Source organism: Doryrhamphus excisus, linkage group LG7 (genome assembly GCF_037039965.1).
Source record: "Doryrhamphus excisus strain RoL-2023G ecotype Guam linkage group LG7, RoL_Dexc_Guam_v1.1, whole genome shotgun sequence".
Taxonomy (NCBI): Eukaryota; Metazoa; Chordata; class Actinopteri; order Syngnathiformes; family Syngnathidae; genus Doryrhamphus; species Doryrhamphus excisus.
Window position 1 is genome coordinate 22,413,454 of NC_136363.1, and position 21,812 is coordinate 22,435,265.

Consider the following 21,812-nt stretch of genomic DNA (forward strand, 5'->3'; position numbering starts at 1 on the left):
TGTTAGTCAGAGTGAATCGTTCGTTTTGTGGAGCCTGTGATGCAGGCAGGAAGGAGAGAGGAGAGAGTGTTTAGCTGGTGGAAGCAGCGGTGAGTACATGAACGAGTTGACATTATTGAGTACCCGTGAGTGTCAGTTAATTAAAAAAAACTAACTGTTCTTTCTGCTAACAGCACAGCTGCCTGGAGGACTGGTCAGTATAAAAACTGTGGACCAAAGCATACCAAATCCGGAGGTAATGGGTAAGAAGTGAAACTTTTTGCCCCTGCGGGACAGCCCTGAAGAGGAGTTATTATGGTTTAATGAATGAAACAAACACATGTGCTAGCATTATACGTTACGCCATGAGGTGACGTGCAGGTTGTTTTTTAGGGGGTCCATGATGCAGTCCCCGCATTGTTCATGTCCCTCCTCCTGCTTGGGAAGTGGGAGGACCCGAAAGGCGTCGCAAAAGCGGGGGGAGAATTGTTTGAGAGCTCAGTCATCCAAAAACGGCCTTTCAGTGTGAGAAACTTTGTGTGGAGAAAATGTCGCTGGCTTCGTCGCAGTGAATCCAAACAACACACGAGAGAAAGTAGAAGAAGACGACGTTTTTTTGCTTTCTTTTTGCTTTTCTTGTTTGGGAGAAGGACTAAAAAAGTCGCCCGCAGTCGAACTGAAGATCGCTCTGCAGAAAAAAAACGAGGTGCGAGCAGCAGATCGAGCAGTTTTGGTAAGTTTGAGGCTTTCTTCTTCAATGAAAACAAACCTAGCTATGTTATCAATGCACTTTTGCACTAATCTTTACTTGCGCCGAACTTTAAAACGCCAAAAAGTGATCGTTGGGTCGCTACCACTTTGTCATGCTTGCTAGCATCCTAGCATGTGTTTCGTTTTTAAACGTATCCATGCACCCCAAAGCTGGACTAAATGTCATTTCGGCTTCCAGAAATGAGATTTCAATTCGGCGTCACAGTTTTAGCGTCTTGTTCATGTGCTGCTTTCTTCACTTTGAATTGGCGTGGAAACAGCCGCACTTTAAAACCACTAAGTGTGTTTTTCGGGAGTGGGCGACACGTCGCTTGTGATTTTGTGGCTTAGTTTTGTCTTTTTTTCTACTAAAAGTCATTTACGTGTTGCAGGCCGCAGCCTACAGTGGCCAACTTTTGAGGGGGGGGGCGCATTTGAACTGCTGTGTTCATTTACCCCCCCACTATACCACCAGACAGTGTAGCAATGTCGGACAGAATTCGGGGGAAAGCGTTTTCTCCCAGCCTACAGTGAACGCACCTTTCCCCTGCACATCATCTGCAGATTCGGTGACTGTTTTTTTTTTTCGAATGACAAGATATAATAAACATTTAAAAGGCTCCATTTGTTCTGATTGAATGTATGTATTTAGTTTACTGCCTTGTCTTGCTGATGTTGTCACGCATAACAACCAGAGTAATGCTTTTCTGGGTCTGGTGGTGTCAACTTCTGATGGGAGATTCCTCTTAAAACATCCCTCCTCTGTCATGGCTGCTTGCATCCTCTTAATGAGAAGATGTTTGTGTTAATCCCCCAGGGCTGCTAATGAGCCTTGGCCCTGGTCTCAGTCACCAGCCGGAGGGGGTCTGGAGGACGGCAAAGGCCCCAGGGCTCATGTTGTCCAGCCCAGGTGTTGTTTTTGTTGTCACAATTCAAATTTTTGGCCCCGGAATCTGCTCTTGACATGAGACAAGAGCGCCGCTGAATTGATGTCACTCGGATTAAAAGTCGAGAAGCAACCGTCTGGCCTCCTCGCTAATTGGGAACGCTGTTTCTCAGGGAATGAACTGGTCTCTGGAACAAAGAAGATAAGCGAGGCTCTTGGCAAGTGAGATGCATCAAAGTTGAACTAATTGATTCCAGTCCTGATTATCTGCCCGTTTCTCTGCGCCATTCATCAAAACACCATGAAATGAAACGCTTATGCGGCATCTTAAATTATAGTCTTGGGTCGATTCAGGCCAAACTTGCACTACATTTACATCATGTATTGCCATAGCAGCCACGTGGGCACATAATGTCATCAGAAAGAACACAACCAAGAAATGAATCTGTGCTGCACGGTTAATAAATATTGATAAAACTTGCTACAGCGTGAATAATGTCTAGAAAATACACATAATGTGGTTAGTCTCATGAAAGTAAACAATAGTCGCTGGTAAGTGGTCTAAGGTAAAACATGCCCCCGTTCCAGTGATTTTATAAGCTGGTAAAAGTAGCATTCATTCAGTCAGATCACAGGAAGCCACAAGAAGCCACGTGGGCTCGCCGGACAAACATTTTTATGTCCTTTTCAAGGGCCAGAGCTGAAGCTGTATCGTTTTAATGTCGGCTATGCTGAGAACCGCAGCAGGCTGTCATGCTACGGTATTTGACTTGTCTTTAGGGGCTAACAGATCCAGCCAGGAGACTGACTTTCTTGCCAGTTTGGCCTCAGTTATCTCCTTTGAAGGCGAAACTGGAAAGGCTTTTGCATATTTATCACCTATCGCCTGTTGAGGAATGCTCCAGCGGTGTGTATCTTGGTGGCCGGCCACCTCAGTGTGGTTCTCCAAATGCATTTTTCTCCTTTCGGACATGGCTTATGTCGTAAGTGTTGAGTAAAAATGGAGATGATGTGGTGTTTGTGACTGCGGCGTTGTTATTGCAGAGGGTGGAACGTTGCTGTTAAGTGACAAAAGAGGAGGGGAAAAGGAGCCTTCCTGGAGGGCATGCTTTCATCTTTGACAGCGGGACACTCGTGCAGCCAAAACAGACACTGGCGGGGCAAACTTTTTGGGCTTTTACCGCCCGCGTGAGTGTCCAATCAGGGCGGTTGGGCCTCAGCTTGGGCCTCACCTGTGTGCTCCCTCGAGGCAAGAAAGAATACAAGTGTACTGATTCAGTGATGTCTCTAGTTTTGTAGCTCCATCTAATTGTGGTTTGCAGCGGTGTGTAACTGCAATGCAGCATAATAAGTGGTGTTTAATACTTGAGTTCCATTATTTATGTACAATGCAGCAGCCTAAAGCAAAAATAGGGTGAATTGTGGATGAGGTATTGTATTGGTACTGGCTTCAGTGCTGATTGATTGATTGAAAATGATGGGTTTATGAGTGCATCCATAGGAGGACACCTGGGCTGGCAGGTTTCCACGAGGGGCCGCATACCTCTGGCAGCCTGGGCCATATTGAGAGGGAGGAATGCGAGGACAAGGGGAGGGGGTGGACTTTTGAGGATAATTAAACATGCCGCCATCAAACGAAACAAGATTAGAGCAGAGGAAAAAAAATCCCTCTCCGCTTCAGGTGCCTCTCACAGCCGACGGCAACCTTTCCCACGCATTTTTTGATATTCTCTCCATTAATAAGCATTAGCCAAATCCATCTTAGCTGCAGGTTAATTGGCTTCTGATTGATGAATGACGTTACCTCTGCTCACTTTCTCTTGCACACTTGCAAACACACACATTGTGAATGACGTGTGAGTACTGTTTGCTTACTGATCCACTCCACATCAATTGGAGGTGGGGGGGGGGGGTGCTTGTGTGTAGACAAATAGCGCTGTGTGTAAAGTAGATATTTGGACAGAGATTAGAGGGTGTTGTTGGCGACACAGCTGAGCTCTAATGGATCATTCACATGCAGGTGTAATATCTGTCTTACCTCATTAAGTTTATTCAATCAATGTGTCCATGCAGGTCCAAAATCTGAAGGACAACGTTGCGCGACATGACTGTAGAACGAGTTGCGTTGTCACCTGCAGTACAACAACACATCCAGTATTGTATTATTTGCATTATTGGCCATGATGCAAAACGTCTTCTTAAACTGGCACTGGCTGTTTGAGTTTGACTTATTTCCCGGGCTCTGTGTACGATCCTGCAGACATCATTGTACATCTGCTACATCAGTGTATTGATGAACAAAGCCGTTATCATGCTTCATTTCGAAAATATTTGAGTTTGTGTGGACATTGCCTTATGGTGAAGAATGTCCTTTCCGCTGACATTCAAACTTTTCAAAACATGAACTTTCCTGCACCGACGTGAGTAAATGTCATGTAGGATTCTAGGCTGTGTTCCAATGCTTTAACCAATAATCACATGTAAAATGGAAGAATGTCAAATTGGCAGGGCCTCATCCCAGCGGATGAATCACTTGGCACCCCCCCCCCCCCCCCCACCTCCTCCCAGCGTTATCAAGAGCTGGAATTTTCCACTGTGCTGCTCTGTCAGCTGTCCAACGTGAAGTGGTTGGATTTGATGTTACGGTGAAATACTATACTCCTGAGCTTCTTGCTCAAAGTTGACCCAAATGTTTGAGAAAAGTACACCTCTGCAGTCGTATCGTAACCTTCCATCCTTATGGACGAGGGGACAGCGTACCCCCAACACCTCAGTTCAGCCAGCATCAAAGTATAATCTACACATAAGTTGCACTAATACCAAAAAGGAAGACCAGCCTCAAACTTGATCAGAGCTGTAGTGCTTATTTTTTGTTTGACTATACTTTTTTAGAGTGCTTATATAACTTATTTTTCCAACTGAAAGCATCCACCTCCAATGTTCCAGCTGTGTTTTACTGTAGACCATTGAACATTGGATACCCACGAAACCAAACAACGTTTTGAGCTGTTTAGAATGTGTTGTAGGCCAATCATCTTTGCAGTGTGCAGTTGTCATTTCAAATCTTTGCTTTTGCTAGCGGTTCACTTCTTTTTACACTTGCAAGACGAGTGGCGTGCTGGAGGTTCTGGTAATAGTTGGATTTCCTTGCACATCCAGGCCCGTGATTGGCAGGACCAGAGGTGTCTGTGCTGAAAAGACTAAATGGAGCTCCAGAGCTGGTTCCTGCATGGTTCCTGCTCCAGCTGCTTCTCCTCTTAGGCCCGCCCAGGTCTGACTTGCTTGCTCTTTCATTTCCTGCCCCCCCATCCCCAAATACCTGCTTTTCCAATAAGTCTTGTGACTTCACTGAAGCCTTATCTCCTTTCTCGGGGCTGCCTGCCATATCTGTTTTACATATAACCATGCAGCCGCTCCGCTTCTCCTTTTCCTTCCTGCGTCTCCCGCTGAGCCAGGCAGCCTCACTCACAAATCCCTCCCTTGGCTCCTGCTGAATAATAGGCAGAAATTGCTCTTGATTTATAATTGGTTCCATGCTGCTAAAGAAAGTTTTCTTTTTTTGGGGAGGGAGAGCCTTCTCCCCCACCTTTTTCCATTCCCCAAATGCAGGAAGGAGTAAGCTGCACGCATGTACTGACTGTATGGAGCAAAAACGTCGGAATGGCAGCACGGCCGCTGTGTGTATTGTGTACCTAATAAAATGCATGCGTGCTGTATGGCGTGTATGTGTGCCCCAGGCTGAGGATAGAAGTGGCAGCTTGTTTTTCTGTGTGTGTGTGTGGAGGGAGGGAAAAAAGGATCCTGAGGTCTGCATATTTGTGCGCTGTGTGAGTATACTTTTACCATGTAATAGGACTTTGTGTGATTGCTTGCTTATGCGCGGCCAGAGAAAGCAGGCAGCCAGAGAATAGTTGTGGCTAGGTGAAATATGTAACTGCATGTGTGTGATGAGTGCTCTTGAAATTGTGGGTATTAGTTCGCTTTCTCCTCACCGCGTTGTTTGTGTGTGTGTGTGTGTGTGTGTGTGTGTGCGTGCATGTGTTTAGATGCTCGCTGCTCGGCTAAAGCCAGCAAAGACTTATTTATCCTCCTTAAAGAGTGATGTTTCCTTTGCAAAGTTCAGTGTTTCCTGTACATTTATTATTTGTGGTCGGCCGCCCTCATTCATAAACATATGATATGGGACTGTCTGCTTGTCAAGGCACCTTATACGTATCCCCTGCTCTGCCAGAGAATAAGAAGATGTAGAAGGAGGGATCAGGCTTGCCAACTTATTGACACTGTTGCTACATTTAGCCAGCAGTCAGACTAGTCTTTTTCAAAAAAGCGACGAGTGAGAAATCTTAGATTGTGAAAGCTATAGAGCAGATGTAATATGTGTGTTCTATTTGCTGGATGTATTAAGCTGTGGCAGCGTTGCATCATGGCCAATGAGACGATCACGTCATTACATCATCCTCTATATAATATATTGCAGTGGTGTTGGAAACGCTGATTTTTTTTTTTGCATAGGTAATGGAATACCAATAAAGACAGTTGTGACTGCTCTGTGGTGTGATTGTATGATAGTTCCATTTTGTAGGGGAAAGAACCTCATTTAGTTGTTGTTCTTTCCAAGTGTAGGAAGCTGTAACACACAAACTTCTCCACACTCGGTTTTTGAATACACAAGAACATCCAGCATGTCTGCTGGGATACATTGTGGTTATCCATCACCATCTAGTTCCATAACTATTGTTTCTTTCACATTTGACCTTTTTGTCTACCTGACTGGTGGAAGCTGTTATCATAGTCATCCATTGCATTGTTTTATACTCCACGAAGCAATCAAATGTTTCCCTTCCTTCCTTCCTTGCATGTGATTGGCTAATTCATTGTCCTATGTTCCTTTAAAAAAAAAAATATATATATTTATTTGACCGTTCCTTTCCCATGGCCCTACTGCTTCGTGCCGGCATCTCACGCCAAGCGCAGGAATGTGTCGTAATTAGCTCGCCATGGTTAATTCAGCTTCGTTATCTAAATTAATGCTAATTCGCCGGTGCCTAATTGATTTGAACGCCTCCGCCCCCCCTCCCCACTTTACAATTGTGGGTCTGTCCACATCTCCCTCGTTAATCCCCAAAGACGCTCTGCAGCTCGTTAGGGGAAGTCGGGAGGATTTGGACGGGCATGTAGTTTAATACCTTGAAAGATGGCTGCGAGGGGGGGGGTGATCTCGTTAGCGATGCTTAGATAGGTTTTTGTGGGTAATTTGATGGCATGAGAACCAGCCTGTCTCCACCTGTTGGCTGCCAATGCTCTCCTCCTGGCGGAATATCTTTCTGATCACATCATTGTCGGCACAGGACACTTGCAGCTTTTTTTATATTTTTATGCACGTTTATAATAATAGTAATAGTGGGATTTAGTTTGACTAAAAAAGACTGAGATGCTGACCTGGACTCGCACTGCCTTACACAGTCAGGCTTTGTTGACAGTTGCCATCACTTCATAAAGGAACACTACAATTTTCCTTACTGTGGATTATTATTATCATTATTTTTCTGTGGTTTGAGGCCTTGTTGTAAAGTGTTAGTGTGGCCTGAATGGCTCCTGTGTCAGGATTGTTAGCATTGTTGCTAACAAACAAAGTTATCTGCAACACCCCTTTTGCCTCTGCTTGTTTTAGTAGGTGACTTCTACGGGCTGTGTTAAGTCAACTCTGGACCCCCACCCCCCTTGCACTCGTAACCCGTGCCATCGAGCGAGCCAACAGCTTGACAGAGCGAGGTGAAAATATGTCAGCGTGTTGTTGAGCTCCGGCCTCCCATTGGCTGACCCGCCAGTTGACGTCCTGCTCCTGGAGTCAACCCCCTCCCTCATCCTTTTACCCATCAATCCAGAAACTCTCTAACCACTTGGTCATTGAGCCCCCCTCCCTCCCTCATCTGCGTGGTCATTGAGCCAGGGCCCATCAGCTCTTCCTCGGGCCCTTCAGAGCAGCGTCTCCCCTTTCTCCAGGGGTCCGCGAGGGTCTTTGTCTGTGCGCCGGCTCACTGCTTTACAATGACTCTCCACTCTATTAAGGTGCGTTCTGCCTGTTAGCGTCGCCCGGGGCAACCGGCCTCCCGCACGGCAGCTATGCGGCGCTGCATTGTGGGCCGTGGAGCCCGGCGGGCAAGTTGAATCCTCCGCCACTCCTCACACTTGACACCGCATGTGTTTATCTAAAGGGGGAGAGCCGGGGGGGGGGTTGTGGTGTGGTTGGAGAACCTCAAGAAGAGGAGGAGGGGGTACACAAGACGTAAAAGTGAGGGAGGAAGGTGGGTAAGGAAGGGTGATAAATATTCAACAGCCAGGGAACCCCCCCCCCCTCCAAGCAAAAAGCAGATGGAATGTGAGCGCTCAGAGAGGAGGCTCCAGGCTGGTTTTGTCCAATTAGCAAGCTTGTCAAAATGAATTTATCCGCCCGGAGACAACCACAATGGCCCCGAGGGGGCTGGAGAGAGGGGATGGGCATTGGGGCGCTCCCCTGGTGTTTTTACTTACTGTCATGTGACCACAAACCCAGCATAGACACAATATGAACAAAAGTATTTAGACACCAGCAGGAAGTGAAAAGTGAAGCACATTTGGAGTATTATTACCGTTACTGTACCAACAGGACCTTGGAGTATTTATGGGTGAGGTCAGAGGTCAAGGCCTGTCCAAGCCTGCCTGTCTTGCCAACTGAATCATTGTTTCGTTTTGCTATTTTTTATGTTCTATTACTACAATTATATTGACAAATATTGACACGACACCATTGTACGCGTATATGACTTACTAAGGCACTGTATGTAAGTATCAATCTAAGACCAATCATGTGTTTGATGTATCTGCTCGTCTTCTGAATGTGAAACAAATGCTTGTCCTGTACAGAGGACAAAAATGCATTCCTCAGTCTGAGGAGGTTCAGCCATGTGTTTCCCACAGGACTACAATCTATTTGTGGTGGTATGTTGTTGAGGTCAGGGGCTCGATGACGCCATCGTGGGCAGTGAGGCATGTGCCAAAGATGATTTAGTTAGTTGATTAATTCGTCTACAGCTTGTTGTTTTGATTTATGGAGTGATTGTTTTTCAGGCTCTACATGGACCAAGTCATTGGTCATGAACAGTTAGCGGTTTGGACTCCGACATAGGAAAAATAGGCAAACATATTGATCACTGTTTTTGCAGTAGGCAACACTGGTCCCTCCTGCTTGGTCTTCTTCTTCCCTGGCCGACCAAGAAGTAGCGTTACTATGCCATCTACTGCCCAGAGTTGGAACAACAAGCTACTTTCACGGATGTCCCATTAGAATGTCTATGGGTGAGGCTGAACAGGTAGCGCCAAACATACTTGTGGTGGAAATAGGAAATGAATTTATGGGGAGTACTTTTGTCTCCTGCTGCTCATACTGTATATGCCCAACAAACGCTGTAGACACACATGCACCTAAAAAGCCAAACGTCGCTGTTCTTCCAGTCCCAAGCGTAAGTTTACAAATTGTAGTCACACACAGCTGGAAGATATGAAGTCTATTTTGTTTTAATACCGCATGACGACTCCCACATAGAGTTTTGGGCACGTATGGATTTGGGGGGGGCTTGGGCTGAGTGTTCTGGTTTTTATCAGCCTTGCTGCTGTGTAGGAGTCTCCTCTCTCTTTCTCTCTCTCGCTCCTTTGTGTGTGTGAGCCTGGTTTTAGGGAGGGATGGATGGATGGAAAAGGTTGGACATCGATGTCAGGGCAACTTTTCATCTGGAGGCTAAGCAAACACGAGGCCCAGCTGACCAATCAATCATGTCCATGGCTGTTTTTAGTCCGCCATGATGTACGAGAGAGCTGTTTTAACAACGCTCCATCCATCTCGTCCTCCCTTCTCACTGCTTTCACAGTGCCAACTACATGGCACAATTGGGTATCCAACGGGTATTGGTCCATCCCGCCGTATCCCGCTTTGCGGTTCAGCATCCCACAGTGGACACAGGTGCTGCATACAGATGTGCGCGTCTTTTTATGAGCAGCTGCTCCAGGTTGCGAGCGGCCCACAGAAGCCACAGGCCTCCACACACTTTGTTTGTTTACCGTGTCAGCTCGCCACTAAATGCAAGTGTACATATGTGACGCTCTGGCTGGCTTATTCACTCAAAATGCCCGTCTCACGTCTCCCTTCCAGGGGGGAAATATTTGCCAAGCTTGTTTTCTCCTTTTTCCCCACATTGACAGCGGTGCCATCTAATGGAGCCAATAAAGCCGGCACATCAGCACGGTTCTTATGTCGGATTAAGTGTACCTATTGTGGTACTGTAAGTACGCCACTTTATTTATTTACGTGGCCATTCTTCTGGGAAACAGCAGACACATTTTGTGGTAAAGGGATCTGACATCCAAGTGAGCTACAAATTAACATTTAATACCACAACTTAGCATCATTTGAGCCTAAAATACCCGCGTCTTATTCACTTGGACAGTTGTTGCCATGATGCCACCGATTGAGTTTAGAGTGCTTGTACGAACTGTACATAAGTTTTATGTATGATAAACTTAAGCTAGACCGGCTTTTCAGTGTTTTTTGTGAACATTGTTTTGGCTGTTGAACATTAGCAATCTGTTAGCCACCTTGGTGAAACAGCCTGGAATAGTAAAAGTAAAAAAAGTGCTCCAAAATGAATAATTCTGTAAAGAATTCTTGCAGCGTGTGTTGTTTTTGCATGTCGGCGGGTGGTCGCTAATCTAATATTGCTCTTATTAATGGCGTGCAGTGTGTGGTCTTGTGTGTGACTCTTGGCTTAGCTAACAACTGTTTTTCCGTCAGCTTGCTGCATGAACTCATTTTCACTAAATGTGCCCGGCAGCTCCACATTTTCACCGAGCGAGCCAGCGAGCGAGAGAGAGCGCTTGTAAGAGTTTCCATCCTCTTCCTCCCCGCTACTCGCCTGCTCTTTGTGCTTTGTCCGTGCGGCCTCATTAATCATCTCCCCTCGCCGCGATAAGAGCTGGACAAACACGACAGCACCAGAAAGCCTCCTTTCTGTCTTTCTTTTTAAAGCGCCCTTGAATATTATGCATGTTCAGGGACGTGCGATGGGAGTGGGAGAGATGTGAGCGGTGCGGGACGGGACCACCCTCCTCATCCTGACGGGAAGTTGTTAGTTTAACCTGACAGGAAAGAATTCAGGAAACTTGGCAGCGAGCGACGCCAGAGCGAGAGAAGAGATGCACTCTCTGCATTAACCGTTAATAGACCGGCTATTACCATCAGCATCCCGCCGCACTGGAGCATGACGCCGCCTCCGTCACCCCCCCCCCCCCCCCCCCCCCCCTCATTAGCCGCTCTTTCAATACAGCCTCTTGTTTTTTGTTCTTCCTGGTGCACTCTTCTACCTGGATCACTTACACCTGAGCGGGGGGTGGGGGGCAGCGTCAGGTTACAGGCCCCAGAATGAGGGCGCCCCTTTGATGAATGCATGGGGAGACGGGGTCAGCATGGCGGGATGGGGGCTTGGCGGAAAAGAAAGGGTTGGCTTGTGTGTTGCTGCTGAGGGCACTGACAGACTTGTGTTTCCTTCATGGCCGGGACGCAGACCAGGAGATGCTTCTATCTTTTTGACTTTGTGTTTATAAACAGACCTGGAAATAAGACAGAGTGCTGTAATGTGCCTGCCAGGCCAGTAGTTGGCAGTGCCACTGCATGCATGCTTTTCATTTTTCAATTGACGTCCCTCATGTACATTTGATATGTAAAGGAGGATTTAGTGAGGTTGGACTCCACCTTCACCAGTTGTCTGATGTTTATGCCCCCAGATAGCAGTTGCTGTGGCAACAAAGGATGGACCGAACAGACATTTAATGGCAGATCGACCTTATATGGTCGTCTAAATCAAAGTTTACATGATGTTTCATGATGTTGGTGGTGTAGCTGTCACACATTTATCCAGATCTGCACCAAAACGTGCACCACTGCTCAGACCTCCACCGGGTTTCTTGGAATTTGCTGATGTTTATTGTCGCCAACAAACGTCAATGAAAACATACGCCCCTTCATGCAGTCATCAATGCATGCTGCTGGACTGCGTACGGCTGGAAATTGTTTTTTTCAAAAGTCCTATTTTCTGTCTCTTTCACAGAGCGGTGCATGGAAGATGTCGGGAAAGCGAGACTGGACTCCGTGGATGAGAAAAAGAAGCGCTCCAGTGTTGTGCGCGCTGGGTGCAGTACTGCTGTGCTGCCTACAGAGTGGCGCCGCCGTCCCTGGTGAGTGGCGTTTTCAAAACAAGGAAAGCACACAGTCGGCGTACGGATGCCTTTACGTGGGTTTTTCCTAACACCTGGCGCAGCCCAAGTCCCGCCAAGGCCAAAATATTCCCACTCGCAGGGAGGGAGGCGTTTTAACGTGTTTGGCAGCTGCAGCAGCACTTTGTTTGAAATAAATCTCAAGGAGTGGGTAGCTTGCATGAGCAGCGCTAGCCACCAAGGCGGGCGGGAAAGAGAAAAGAAGTATTGTGTGTCAACAGAACTTCCAAGAGGGAAAAAAGAATAAACGCAAAGCTGTCTAAAAGCCCAAAGCTGATTCTTGTAAAAAAATCATTTCCCATCATCAGACGAGGTCCCCGAGTTCACCGAGGAGCCCGCCTCGGTGGTGCAGAAGCTGGGAGGCAGCGTGAGTCTGCAATGCGGCGCCCGGCCCGCCTCCGCCAACATCAGCTGGCGCCTGAATGGCCGGCACCTGACGGACGGAGATCTCGGCGTGGTGCTGGGGCCCGGCGGCTTGTTCATCGCCACGCTCTCCAACATGACTCTTGGCCGCTACCAGTGTGTGGTCGCCACCGACGCCGGAGCCCTGGCCAGCGTGCCTGCTGACGTCACCGCAGCCAGTGAGTAACCACCCACGCTGCGCACGCACGCGCTTTTTCACAAAAGAACGTCCAAAAAACACAACTTGGGGACCGTGGCCGTGCATTTCCACTTATTAGCATCCTGTGGGTTTCTTCCGTTGCCTTGCATGACTCACTTTTTATTCTGTTAACTTTTTATTCAAGACTTTGTTTTGCCTCCTAGCCTTCGCCTAATGGGGTTTAGATCCTCAGATTGGATGTGGGGGGGGGGGTATATTTGATATGCATCATGGGACCATGAGGCGGCCTGAAGCAGTGTAACCTGAACCACAGGAATGAAGGGGACCCGGGGGCAGGGACCAGTCCGAACAGGAAGAGGGACCCGGACTCGCTGAGTACCCAACCCCCCCACCCCCGTTTGCTCCCATAACCTCTCCATGGGGCCTGACAGCTGGGCTTAGCAGAAGTTATGGTCCCATTACTGACTCAGAGGTTGCTGAGGGACGTGTGGTGGACGGGGGGGCTGGGGGCTGTGGTGGACGAGGGGGGCGTGCGTATGTCTCAATGTCTGACTGGAGGACATGATGAAGTTGCAAACGTAGTCGTGCGTGATGTGATGTGAGGCGTGAGGCTGATGACGCCGTGAGGTGTTCAAGACCAGCCCAGACAAGATGAGACCTGGTTGTCCTCACGCAGCTTTCACTCCTCGCCTTGTCACTTTCTCCTGCCTCCCTTTCCTTGCTGGCCACGTCCCCTCCCCTCGCCAACACCGCTGCCAAGATATAAAACAAACACCCTTTTTTCCGTCTTGCCTCACTTTCAGTTTTCAACTTGAACGAAGTGGTCGTGATACCGCCATGTTGAGCAGATGCGTCATTGCCGCCTCTAAACCCAGATGCTAACTTTGCTGCAGTACTACACTCCACAGTCTCCACTTTGCTGCAGTGGCCCTTAGTCTCCTCGATACAGGAGCTCCTCTTGTTGGTGATGTTAAACTGAACTGAACCAAAGCACTCCATCGTTGCCACGCCCCCAAGTACGTCATCATCAACCGCCCAGTCGCTCCATCTCCATGTGTTCTTGGCCACATTGGATTCCCTCCATGCCCTACCTGGTCCGGTCCACTCGTTGCACGTGAGCGCCAAGCACGCCTAATCCATAATCCATAATCCACAATCCACAATCCATGCAGCGCCTCTGCTGCTCCGCATGAATATGATGAATGCATCCTGCTCCTCAAGCATCGGGGCCAAGGCTTTGCCAAGAAGGGGCCCCGGTGCGGGAGGTCCACTTGGCTTTATGAACACAATCAATCCTCCGCTCGGCCCCCCGACCCCTGCAGGATGCGCGCACACACATGCACACACATGCACACACACACACCTGAGCGAGGCAGCCATGCGGGGGTCTCCTGGCTGGGAAGAATGCGGGAGGGAGCGAGGGTTAAAGGGTGGAAGGGAAGGAATTTTTTGAGACTGGAGGAGGAAGGTGTGCAGATATGGGTGGGGGGGGGGGTGCAGGAGGCTGTGAAAACACCACCTGATTGATTTAGCAAATGGAGCGCTCCGTCTTTGGGCTTTCAAGCCTACCAGCACTTAGCCTGACGGGCTTGGCTGGGATTCTCATCTTTCCCAAATTGCTGAAATGGAGAACCCAGCATACGTGTGTGTGTTTGTGGGTGTGTGCTTTGTGTGTATACCCTCATGTTCCCCCCATTCCTCCACTTTTTATAGCTCCAGCAGACAGACAGACAGCAGGACCGGGTGAGTAAATCAGGGCTGTCTTGCAGGGAAGCCGTTTGTTCTTTGCTTTGATGAAATCATGGAGATGTTCCATCATTTGGACAGCAGATCCAAGAACAACACACCTCTCTCAAAGAACCACTGAATCAACAACATATTTATGCTCCTGGAGAAACAATAGACCAATGTGCTGCTCTCGAACTCTATCATAAAAATGCCGGCCCTCCTCCTCCTCCTCCTCCTCTCTGCTGTTTTTCCGGCCTCTTAAGAGCAGCGTCGTGCCGTTTCCTCCCAAAGCCAAAGTGGATATATTTCCCTGAAACCCGATAGCCTGGACACCTCTCACCTCTGACCCCGCGGCCAGGCCTCTGGGCCGCTCAGGCAGGGGTTTAGGGGGTCAAAGGTGAGATCGGTGTCTGTGCCGTGCAGACTGTGTGTCTGCGGGGCGTTGGCAGCACATGGTCCCCGGTAATCCCACGCCGCCCGGTTCCCACGGAGCACCACCCAGCCCCGAGTATAAAGTTTGACAAGATGAGCCATGACTGCTAGGCTGTTACGTAGCCGGGGGGGGGGGGCACGTCAAGGGAAGTTAAGCCGCTATGTCACATATTTTAAAGCGAGCGATGCTATAAAGAGACGGGATAACAACCCAGCCGCCAGATGTTGTTTATGCAACCCAGACTGTGTCGCAACATACAGTACGTGTGACGTGACATCTCCACCTCGTCTCCTCTCAGAGCTGCGTGACTTCGAGCCCGACGACCAGCAGGAGATCGAGGTGGACGAAGGCAACACGGCCGTCATCGAGTGTCACCTCCCGGAGAGCCAGCCCAAAGCTCAGGTCCGATACAGCGTCAAGCAGGAATGGCTGGAGACGTCCAAAGGTAACCCCCACCGGGCCCCCCCCACCCCACTTATCACCACCCCAGCCCCCCTACTTCCCAAACTATCTTCATAATTTACAGGAATGCCAAAGCGCTATCTGGGCCCATCATTAAAGCGCTGATAAGAGTATTATCTCAAGAATGCTCAAACGCAAATTGGCTTGTTTATTTTTCCAAACTATTAACGTCCCAACTGCCTGGAGAAGAAAAGCAGCCGAGCTTCAGCGGCTGGAATGCCGATGATGCCTGCGAGCTGTAGCTTCTGATACCAGCAGCCTCATCTGGGAGGAAATGAACAACATTTTACTGTGAAAACACTCCCTGCTGCAGTAGACTCCAGGCTGCCCTCCTGTGGCCGCTGGTGGTACTGCACCTTTATTTCATTCTCCAGCAGAAACCTGTTGAATTATTTTACTTTGCTTCGCCTTCTGACGCTGTTACTGTTGAAAAGGGAGTTGGGATTAAGGTGAGGGTTACGGACAAAGCGGAGCAGAGAGGAAGACCGTGTTCATTTTGGATCGGCAGTATTCCTGAAATGGAAAAAAGAGCTGGATTTAAAGCTTGTAGTGGAAATTCCACAGTAGTCCTTATGAAAACTGGGAGGAAGTCCCCACACCCTGCGTGCAGCGTCTCCAGCACCCGTAAAAATAACACCAAGAGAAAGGCCCAAAGGTCATGTGACTCATGTTAGGTTTGTCCTGGCGCTTCCATCATTGCGTTCTTCTCCCGGCAGGCAACTACCTCATCATGCCGTCAGGGAACCTGCAGATCGCCAACGCCACGCGGGATGACGAGGGGCCGTACAAGTGCGCCGCTTACAACCCCGTCACCCAGGAGGTCAAAACCTCCACCTCCACCGACCGCCTGCGCATACGCCGTAAGTCACCGAGCATCAAAATGAACGTCGCGTTCGGGGTTCAGACACGTGCTGCACATGTGCCGCACACTTGCATGCCGCGGTGCACTTAGCCGCAGCTCCTGGCGGCCATAACTCTTTGAAACATTTGGAGCGCCTTCAAAGAAAGCGTCGCATTGTGATGTCAATTACGAGCCGCGCAGGAAGTCCCTCGCCAGACCCGACGTGGCAAAAAAGCGCTCACGCGTCGTCTCCTTTGGACAGGCTCCACGTCGGAGGCGGCCCGCATCATCTACCCGCCGGCGTCCCGCTCCATCATGGTGACCAAAGGCCAGCGGCTGGTGCTGGAGTGCGTGGCCAGCGGCATCCCCACCCCGCAGGTCACATGGGCCAAGGACGGCCTGGACCTGCGCTTCCTGAACAACACTCGCTTCCTGCTCAGCAACCTGCTCATCGACGCCGTGGCCGAGGGCGACTCGGGGACGTACGCCTGCCGGGCCGACAACGGCATTGGCTCCTCCGCCATGGCCGCCACCGTGCTCTACGATGTGCAAGTGTTTGGTAAGAGAGGACACCAATAGAAATATACATATACTTAGGAATATTACCAAGGCGAATATTAGGACAAGGCTGGTACTGTGTGTGTGTGTGTGTGTGTGTGTGTGTGTGTGTGTGCGTGCGCGCGCGCGCATCTGGCTGTAATTAAAGCGTTGTCGCTGCGGTAATGAGCTCTGCTTTCCCTCATCCACAAGCAGCCAACCATCAACTTGGTCCGTGTTCCAAGTACGGTTGCTCGATGCCATTTTCCTCTTTTATCTCGATGCACATTTTAACCGTTTCTATCCTGTTGGCAGACAGTAGGGTTCTGCTTGGGGTTGGAATATGGTGTTTGGGTACCATAACAGCATGACAGTACCTCAAATGGTGAAAACGTGGCACAAAAATGGTGGTAGCTTTTTCATTGTGACCAATTGAATACGCATTTTAGTGAGGGGGTAGCTGTAATACCCCAACTTGTCCACTAGGTGGAGCCACTGCACACAAAGGGTACATTTTCCTGATGTAAAAACGCCCAGATCTCCAGACCCTAAGCTGTCTTTGTCGTCACGGCGCAGAGCCTCCTCAGGTGGCGGTGGAGCTGCAGCAGCAGGAAGTGATGTTTGGCGAGACCGTGCGCTTCAGCTGCCAAGCCCGGGGCAAGCCGGCGCCGTCCGTGACGTGGCTGCACAACGCCCGGCCCCTCGCGCCGTCCGCTCACCACCGCTTGACCTCCCGCATGCTCCGCATCTCCAACGTGGGCCCCCAGGACGAGGGCCTGTACCAGTGCATGGTGGAGAACGGCGTGGGCAGCGCTCAGGCGTCCGCTCGCCTCATCACGATATCGAGCGGTGAGTGGGACGATGAGACTCGGTTCGTTTGAAAGAGTCGTTACCGAGCCCGATGTTTGTTGTCGCAGGGGTTAGCTCCAGGGGGAAGCTGCCCTCCATGTATCGGCCCCTCAGTCCGGACAAAGTGCTGAGGGAGCAGCCGCCCGTGAGGCCCGGGGCCTCGGGGGCCATGCTGCCTCTGGACTGCGCCTCGCTGCCGGGACAGATCCTGCCCGCCGAAGCCCCCATCATCCTCAGCCAGCCTCGCACGGGCAAGGCCGACCACTACGAGCTGACCTGGAGGCCCAGACACGAGCGAGGAGCCCCCGTGCTGGAGTACATGATCAAGTACAGAAAGGTACCGCAACGGAAGAAAGGCTCATAAAAATTAGCATAACCTGGTTAGCTTGTTAGCAAACCAACGCTTCCATCCAAATAAACTGTGCGCGTCTCAGGTGGGCGACCCGTTGGCTGAGTGGACGTCCAGCAGCATCTCGGGCGCCCTGCACAAGCTCACGCTGGCCAAGCTGCAGCCAGACAGCCTCTACGAGGTGGAGATGGCCGCCAAGAACTGTGCGGGCTTAGGGCAGCCCGCCATGATGACCTTCAGGACCGGCAGAGGTAGGCCGCACCTTCCAGGTGGAACAAAAACTCTTTTATTGTGGAAAAACTCACCCTGACTTCCTGACTTCCTGTCTTCAAGGTCGCAAGGGTTTAGGAGGACACAACGATCTGCCCAAAACGCCTGCCGTCCCCTCGCCGAGCCTTTCTCGTAAGCATGGCTTCATGTGGCGCTACGCAAACCTGTCCTCCTCCTCCTCCTCCTCGGCTAGCGTCTTAGCTTTTGGACTAACATGACCGTTTCTCTCTCTTTCACTTTCACTTTCTCACGGATGAACTCTCAGTAAGTTTCTCTTCTCTAGCAACATCCTGGTCCCCTTCGGGGGCTGCAAAATGCTGGGAATTTATAGCATTCTTAATGGTAAATATCACGATGCAGCAATGCCCGCTACTTCCCTGTCAATCATCTAAAATCCCCGGAGAAATTCCTGGAAATGTCCGCCATTTTGCAGCCTCATCCTCCATCTTTGCTTTTCCCCACTTCCACTTTCACGTGTTGACATTTGACCTCCGTCTTCCCTCCCTCGGCAGCTCCCGAGGCGCCGGACAAGCCCACGGTCTCCACGGCGACGGAGACGTCCGCCTACGTGACGTGGATCCCCCGCGGCAACCGCGGCTTCCCCATCCAGTCCTTCCGCGTGGAGTACAAGAAGGTGAAGAAGGCGGGCGAGGACTGGGTGACGGCGGTGGAGAACATCCCGCCGTCGCGCCTCTCCGTGGAGATCACCGGCCTGGAGAAAGGTGGGCCGTCTTCAGTCGGCACGATGTTGTGCTTTCCCACGGCCTTAAACACATCGGCGATCTGGCTAGCAAACGTAACACGGCGTTCTCATCAACGTAGGCACCTCCTACAAGTTCAGAGTCTTGGCTGTCAACGTGATCGGGTCCAGCCCCCCGAGCGCCCCCTCCAAAGCCTACACGGTGGTGGGGGGCAGGACCCACGAGCGCCCCGTGGACGGCCCCTACATCACCTACAACGAGGCCATCAACGAGACCACCATCATCCTCAAATGGACGGTAAGAAACCTTGAGCCAGTTTGTCTGTTCCAGGGTCAAACTATGGCCATCAGAAAGCATTGGAGTCGTACTTGATCATTATGCGAGTGTGTGGGATCTTGTACTGAGCAGCCAGAGCCTTTCCTGCAACACATTTCCCTTTCTATGGTTATCGTCACACGCTGGTGTCCTCCCGCCCCCCCCAGTACACGCCGGTCAACAACACGCCCATCTACGGCTTCTACATCTACTACCGGCCCACCGACAGCGACAACGACAGCGACTACAAGAAGGACGTGGTGGAGGGCGACCGCTACTGGCACTCCATCGGCGACCTGCAGCCCGAGACGGCGTACGACATCAAGATGCAGAGCTTCAACGAGAAGGGCGAGAGCGAGTTTGGCAATGTGGTCATCCTGGAGACCAAAGGTGAGCGCGTCGGGCCCGAAGATGGCGTCCTCGCTCTTTCGCCGCGTCTCATCGAGCCCCTCTCATCCTCCTCCTCCTCCTCCTCCTCCTCAGCGCGTCCTCATCACCAGCGCCCCGCCCCCTCGGAGAGCCCCGACCAAGAGGTGGGCCACACCAGCGGGCTGGTGCCCCGGCCGGGTGACCTCCCTTACCTCATCGTCGGGATCGTGCTCGGAGCCTTCGTCTTCATCATCGTTGCCTTCATCCCCTTCTGCCTGTGGAGGGCCTGGGCCAAGCAGAGTAAGACGCACGTGCACACACACACACGTGCACGCACGCGCACACACACACACCAGTTCTGGTTTATTCATTAATTAAGTGAAGTAACGTCGCTGAGTCATTTGTCTCCATTCCTGTCGTGGTCACACGCTAACGAAAGGAAACCACAACAAAAACCTGATTGGTTCTTTTTTTTTTTTTTTTTAGAGCAAACGTCGGACTTGTGCTTCCCGACCGTGGCTGCCCCCGTGTCCTCGTGCCAGTACACCATGGTTCCTCTTCAGGGTCTCGCCCTGGTGGGACACTGTCCCATGGACGCCCACCTGACGGTCCCGCACGCCGTTTACCCCCCGAGTGGAGACTACGGCCACAACGGCAAAGCCCACCGCCTGCAGGTGGGAATCGAATACGACAACACTGATCATGACTTGATAAACATGTTTACTATTCGTGATCATCGTTGATGCCGACGTTGACCACGGTGGTGCTGCTGTGTTTCAGGACGACGTGGACTGTCCTCTGGAATGTGACACCTTGTTGCCGCAGGGACCGCCCAATGGGAACCTTCCGCTCTACCACTACGCCAGCAGGTACCTTCACCTGGCCGATGACGGGGCCGTCCGTCATCCATCAACACCTCTGACTGACTTCCCTCCACATTTTAGCGATGCCGACCCTCACGAGCAGACGTTTGGGCTGGCCGACGACTCTTCCCGTCAGCTCCTGGACTCTTCCGGTCAGCTCCTGGACTCTTCCGGTCAGCTCCTGGACTCTTCCGGTCAGCTCCTGGACTCTTCCCGTCAGCTCGTCGACACACAGGAGTTGAGCGGGGACAGGGACGAGGAAGAAGACAAACCTTCCCAAAGTATGTCGCCATTTTTTAAATATTAAAACTGATGAGGACACTTGATTAGGTACAGCTGACCTTTGAGTGGCTTGTTTTTCCGTCCTCCCAAATGCAGAAGCGCCGTCATTCCCTGGCCTTCCTCTAGAAGATGAAGGAATTTTCACCACGTCGTCATCATCGTCTTCGGCCACGACGCCGCAATGCCAAGATACGAGCATCCAGGAAGTGAATGTAGTCCCAGGCGAAGGGAACGTCGCGTGTGCATAAGAGACTCTTTGAAACAAATCTATATTTATTTTTGTATCAGATATTTATATATTTATGCTTTTGTACATATTTGTTTCATACTGTATATAAGCTTATTTTCATATTGTAAAAAAGCTCTATTCATCTAAGGCCCGCCCCTTTGTGTCACATGATCTTTGCTCAGCACTTGTAGATCATTCCTCACCTTCCCAAATGTTGGAATATTTAGCTTTACCGAGTCGGAGGTGCTTTATCACGGCTTTTTTTGTACAGCAATAACGCCTTGTTCCTCTTCATAACTCATAGCAAGCACGGAAAAGAGATGATATATTGTATAGTTATTTATTTTTCTATTTCATCACTGAATGGGATTCTGGACAAAAAGATTTATCAGTCATGATAAGCTCAATTGTTTGTGTTTTTTTTACTCATTTGCTGGTTACCAAATGGCCGCCAGGAGGGGGCGCTGTGACGGTTGGGTCAGTGTTAGTAATATTCTTTCCAAGCAAAATGAAGGAATTTGAAGTGTAGCTGCTGTCTGGTTGCACAAGCTGGAGCACTATGGCATGTAAATAAAAGCTTATGAAGCCCATTTATGTCAGCCTGTGTGTGTGTGTGTGTGTGTGTGTGTGTGTGTGTGTGTGTGTGCTGTCGCCCTGTGGTGAATGGATACAGTGCTGCAGTCAAATGTTCTCTCATGAAACTTTTACTTTGGCGCCGTCCAATGGACACAAAGAGTATTGCATGTAAATGTTCTCTTGTTTTACTGTGGTGTATCCAGGAAAAAGCCGAAAGAAAAAGAAGCCCAAGTGGACAGTGAGTATTGTATTTTGAACCGGATTGCATTTAAATACTGTGTTTTTTTAACTATAGTGCTCTCTCGTGGACAGAAAGAGTACTGCATTTAAATGGTTTTAAATGTGCTCATTTGTGGCCGGAGTTTTGCATTGACATGCGAGTGAGTATACACATCATGGTCATTGCATTCTCTTACTGTGGTGCTCTCTAGTGGACAAAATAAGTATTGTATTCAGATATTCATACTCCTTAATCAGGAAATAGCCTTTATACCATAGAGCTCTCTAGGGTATTACATTTAAATGTTTA

At 50.0% G+C, this 21,812-nt stretch overlaps 1 protein-coding gene across 1 annotated transcript; it reads left to right on the plus strand.

Moving 5' to 3' along the window:
* The first annotated feature begins 326 nt into the window (after positions 1-326).
* On the plus strand, positions 327-21,291 carry boc (BOC cell adhesion associated, oncogene regulated). The gene is made up of 18 exons (XM_078792489.1): positions 327-712; positions 11,752-11,878; positions 12,226-12,498; positions 14,939-15,085; positions 15,819-15,962; positions 16,206-16,502; positions 17,057-17,329; positions 17,398-17,666; positions 17,764-17,929; positions 18,012-18,080; positions 18,461-18,670; positions 18,771-18,946; positions 19,132-19,354; positions 19,448-19,633; positions 19,820-20,007; positions 20,114-20,202; positions 20,278-20,477; positions 20,575-21,291. The coding sequence occupies exons 2-18, from the start codon at positions 11,767-11,769 to the stop codon at positions 20,724-20,726; spliced, it is 3,174 nt and encodes a 1,057-aa protein (XP_078648615.1). The 5' UTR covers positions 327-712; positions 11,752-11,766; the 3' UTR covers positions 20,727-21,291.
* The last annotated feature ends 521 nt before the right edge of the window (positions 21,292-21,812 follow it).

Coding starts and splice junctions, on each gene's coding strand:
- boc (XM_078792489.1), top strand. CDS start 11,767: ATGTCGGGAAAGCGAGACTGGACTCCGTGGATGAGAAAAAGAAGCGCT. Junction 12,499..14,938: donor TGCTGACGTCACCGCAGCCA/GTGAGTAACCAC, acceptor GTCTCCTCTCAG/AGCTGCGTGACTTCGAGCCC. Junction 20,008..20,113: donor GCAAAGCCCACCGCCTGCAG/GTGGGAATCGAA, acceptor GCTGTGTTTCAG/GACGACGTGGACTGTCCTCT.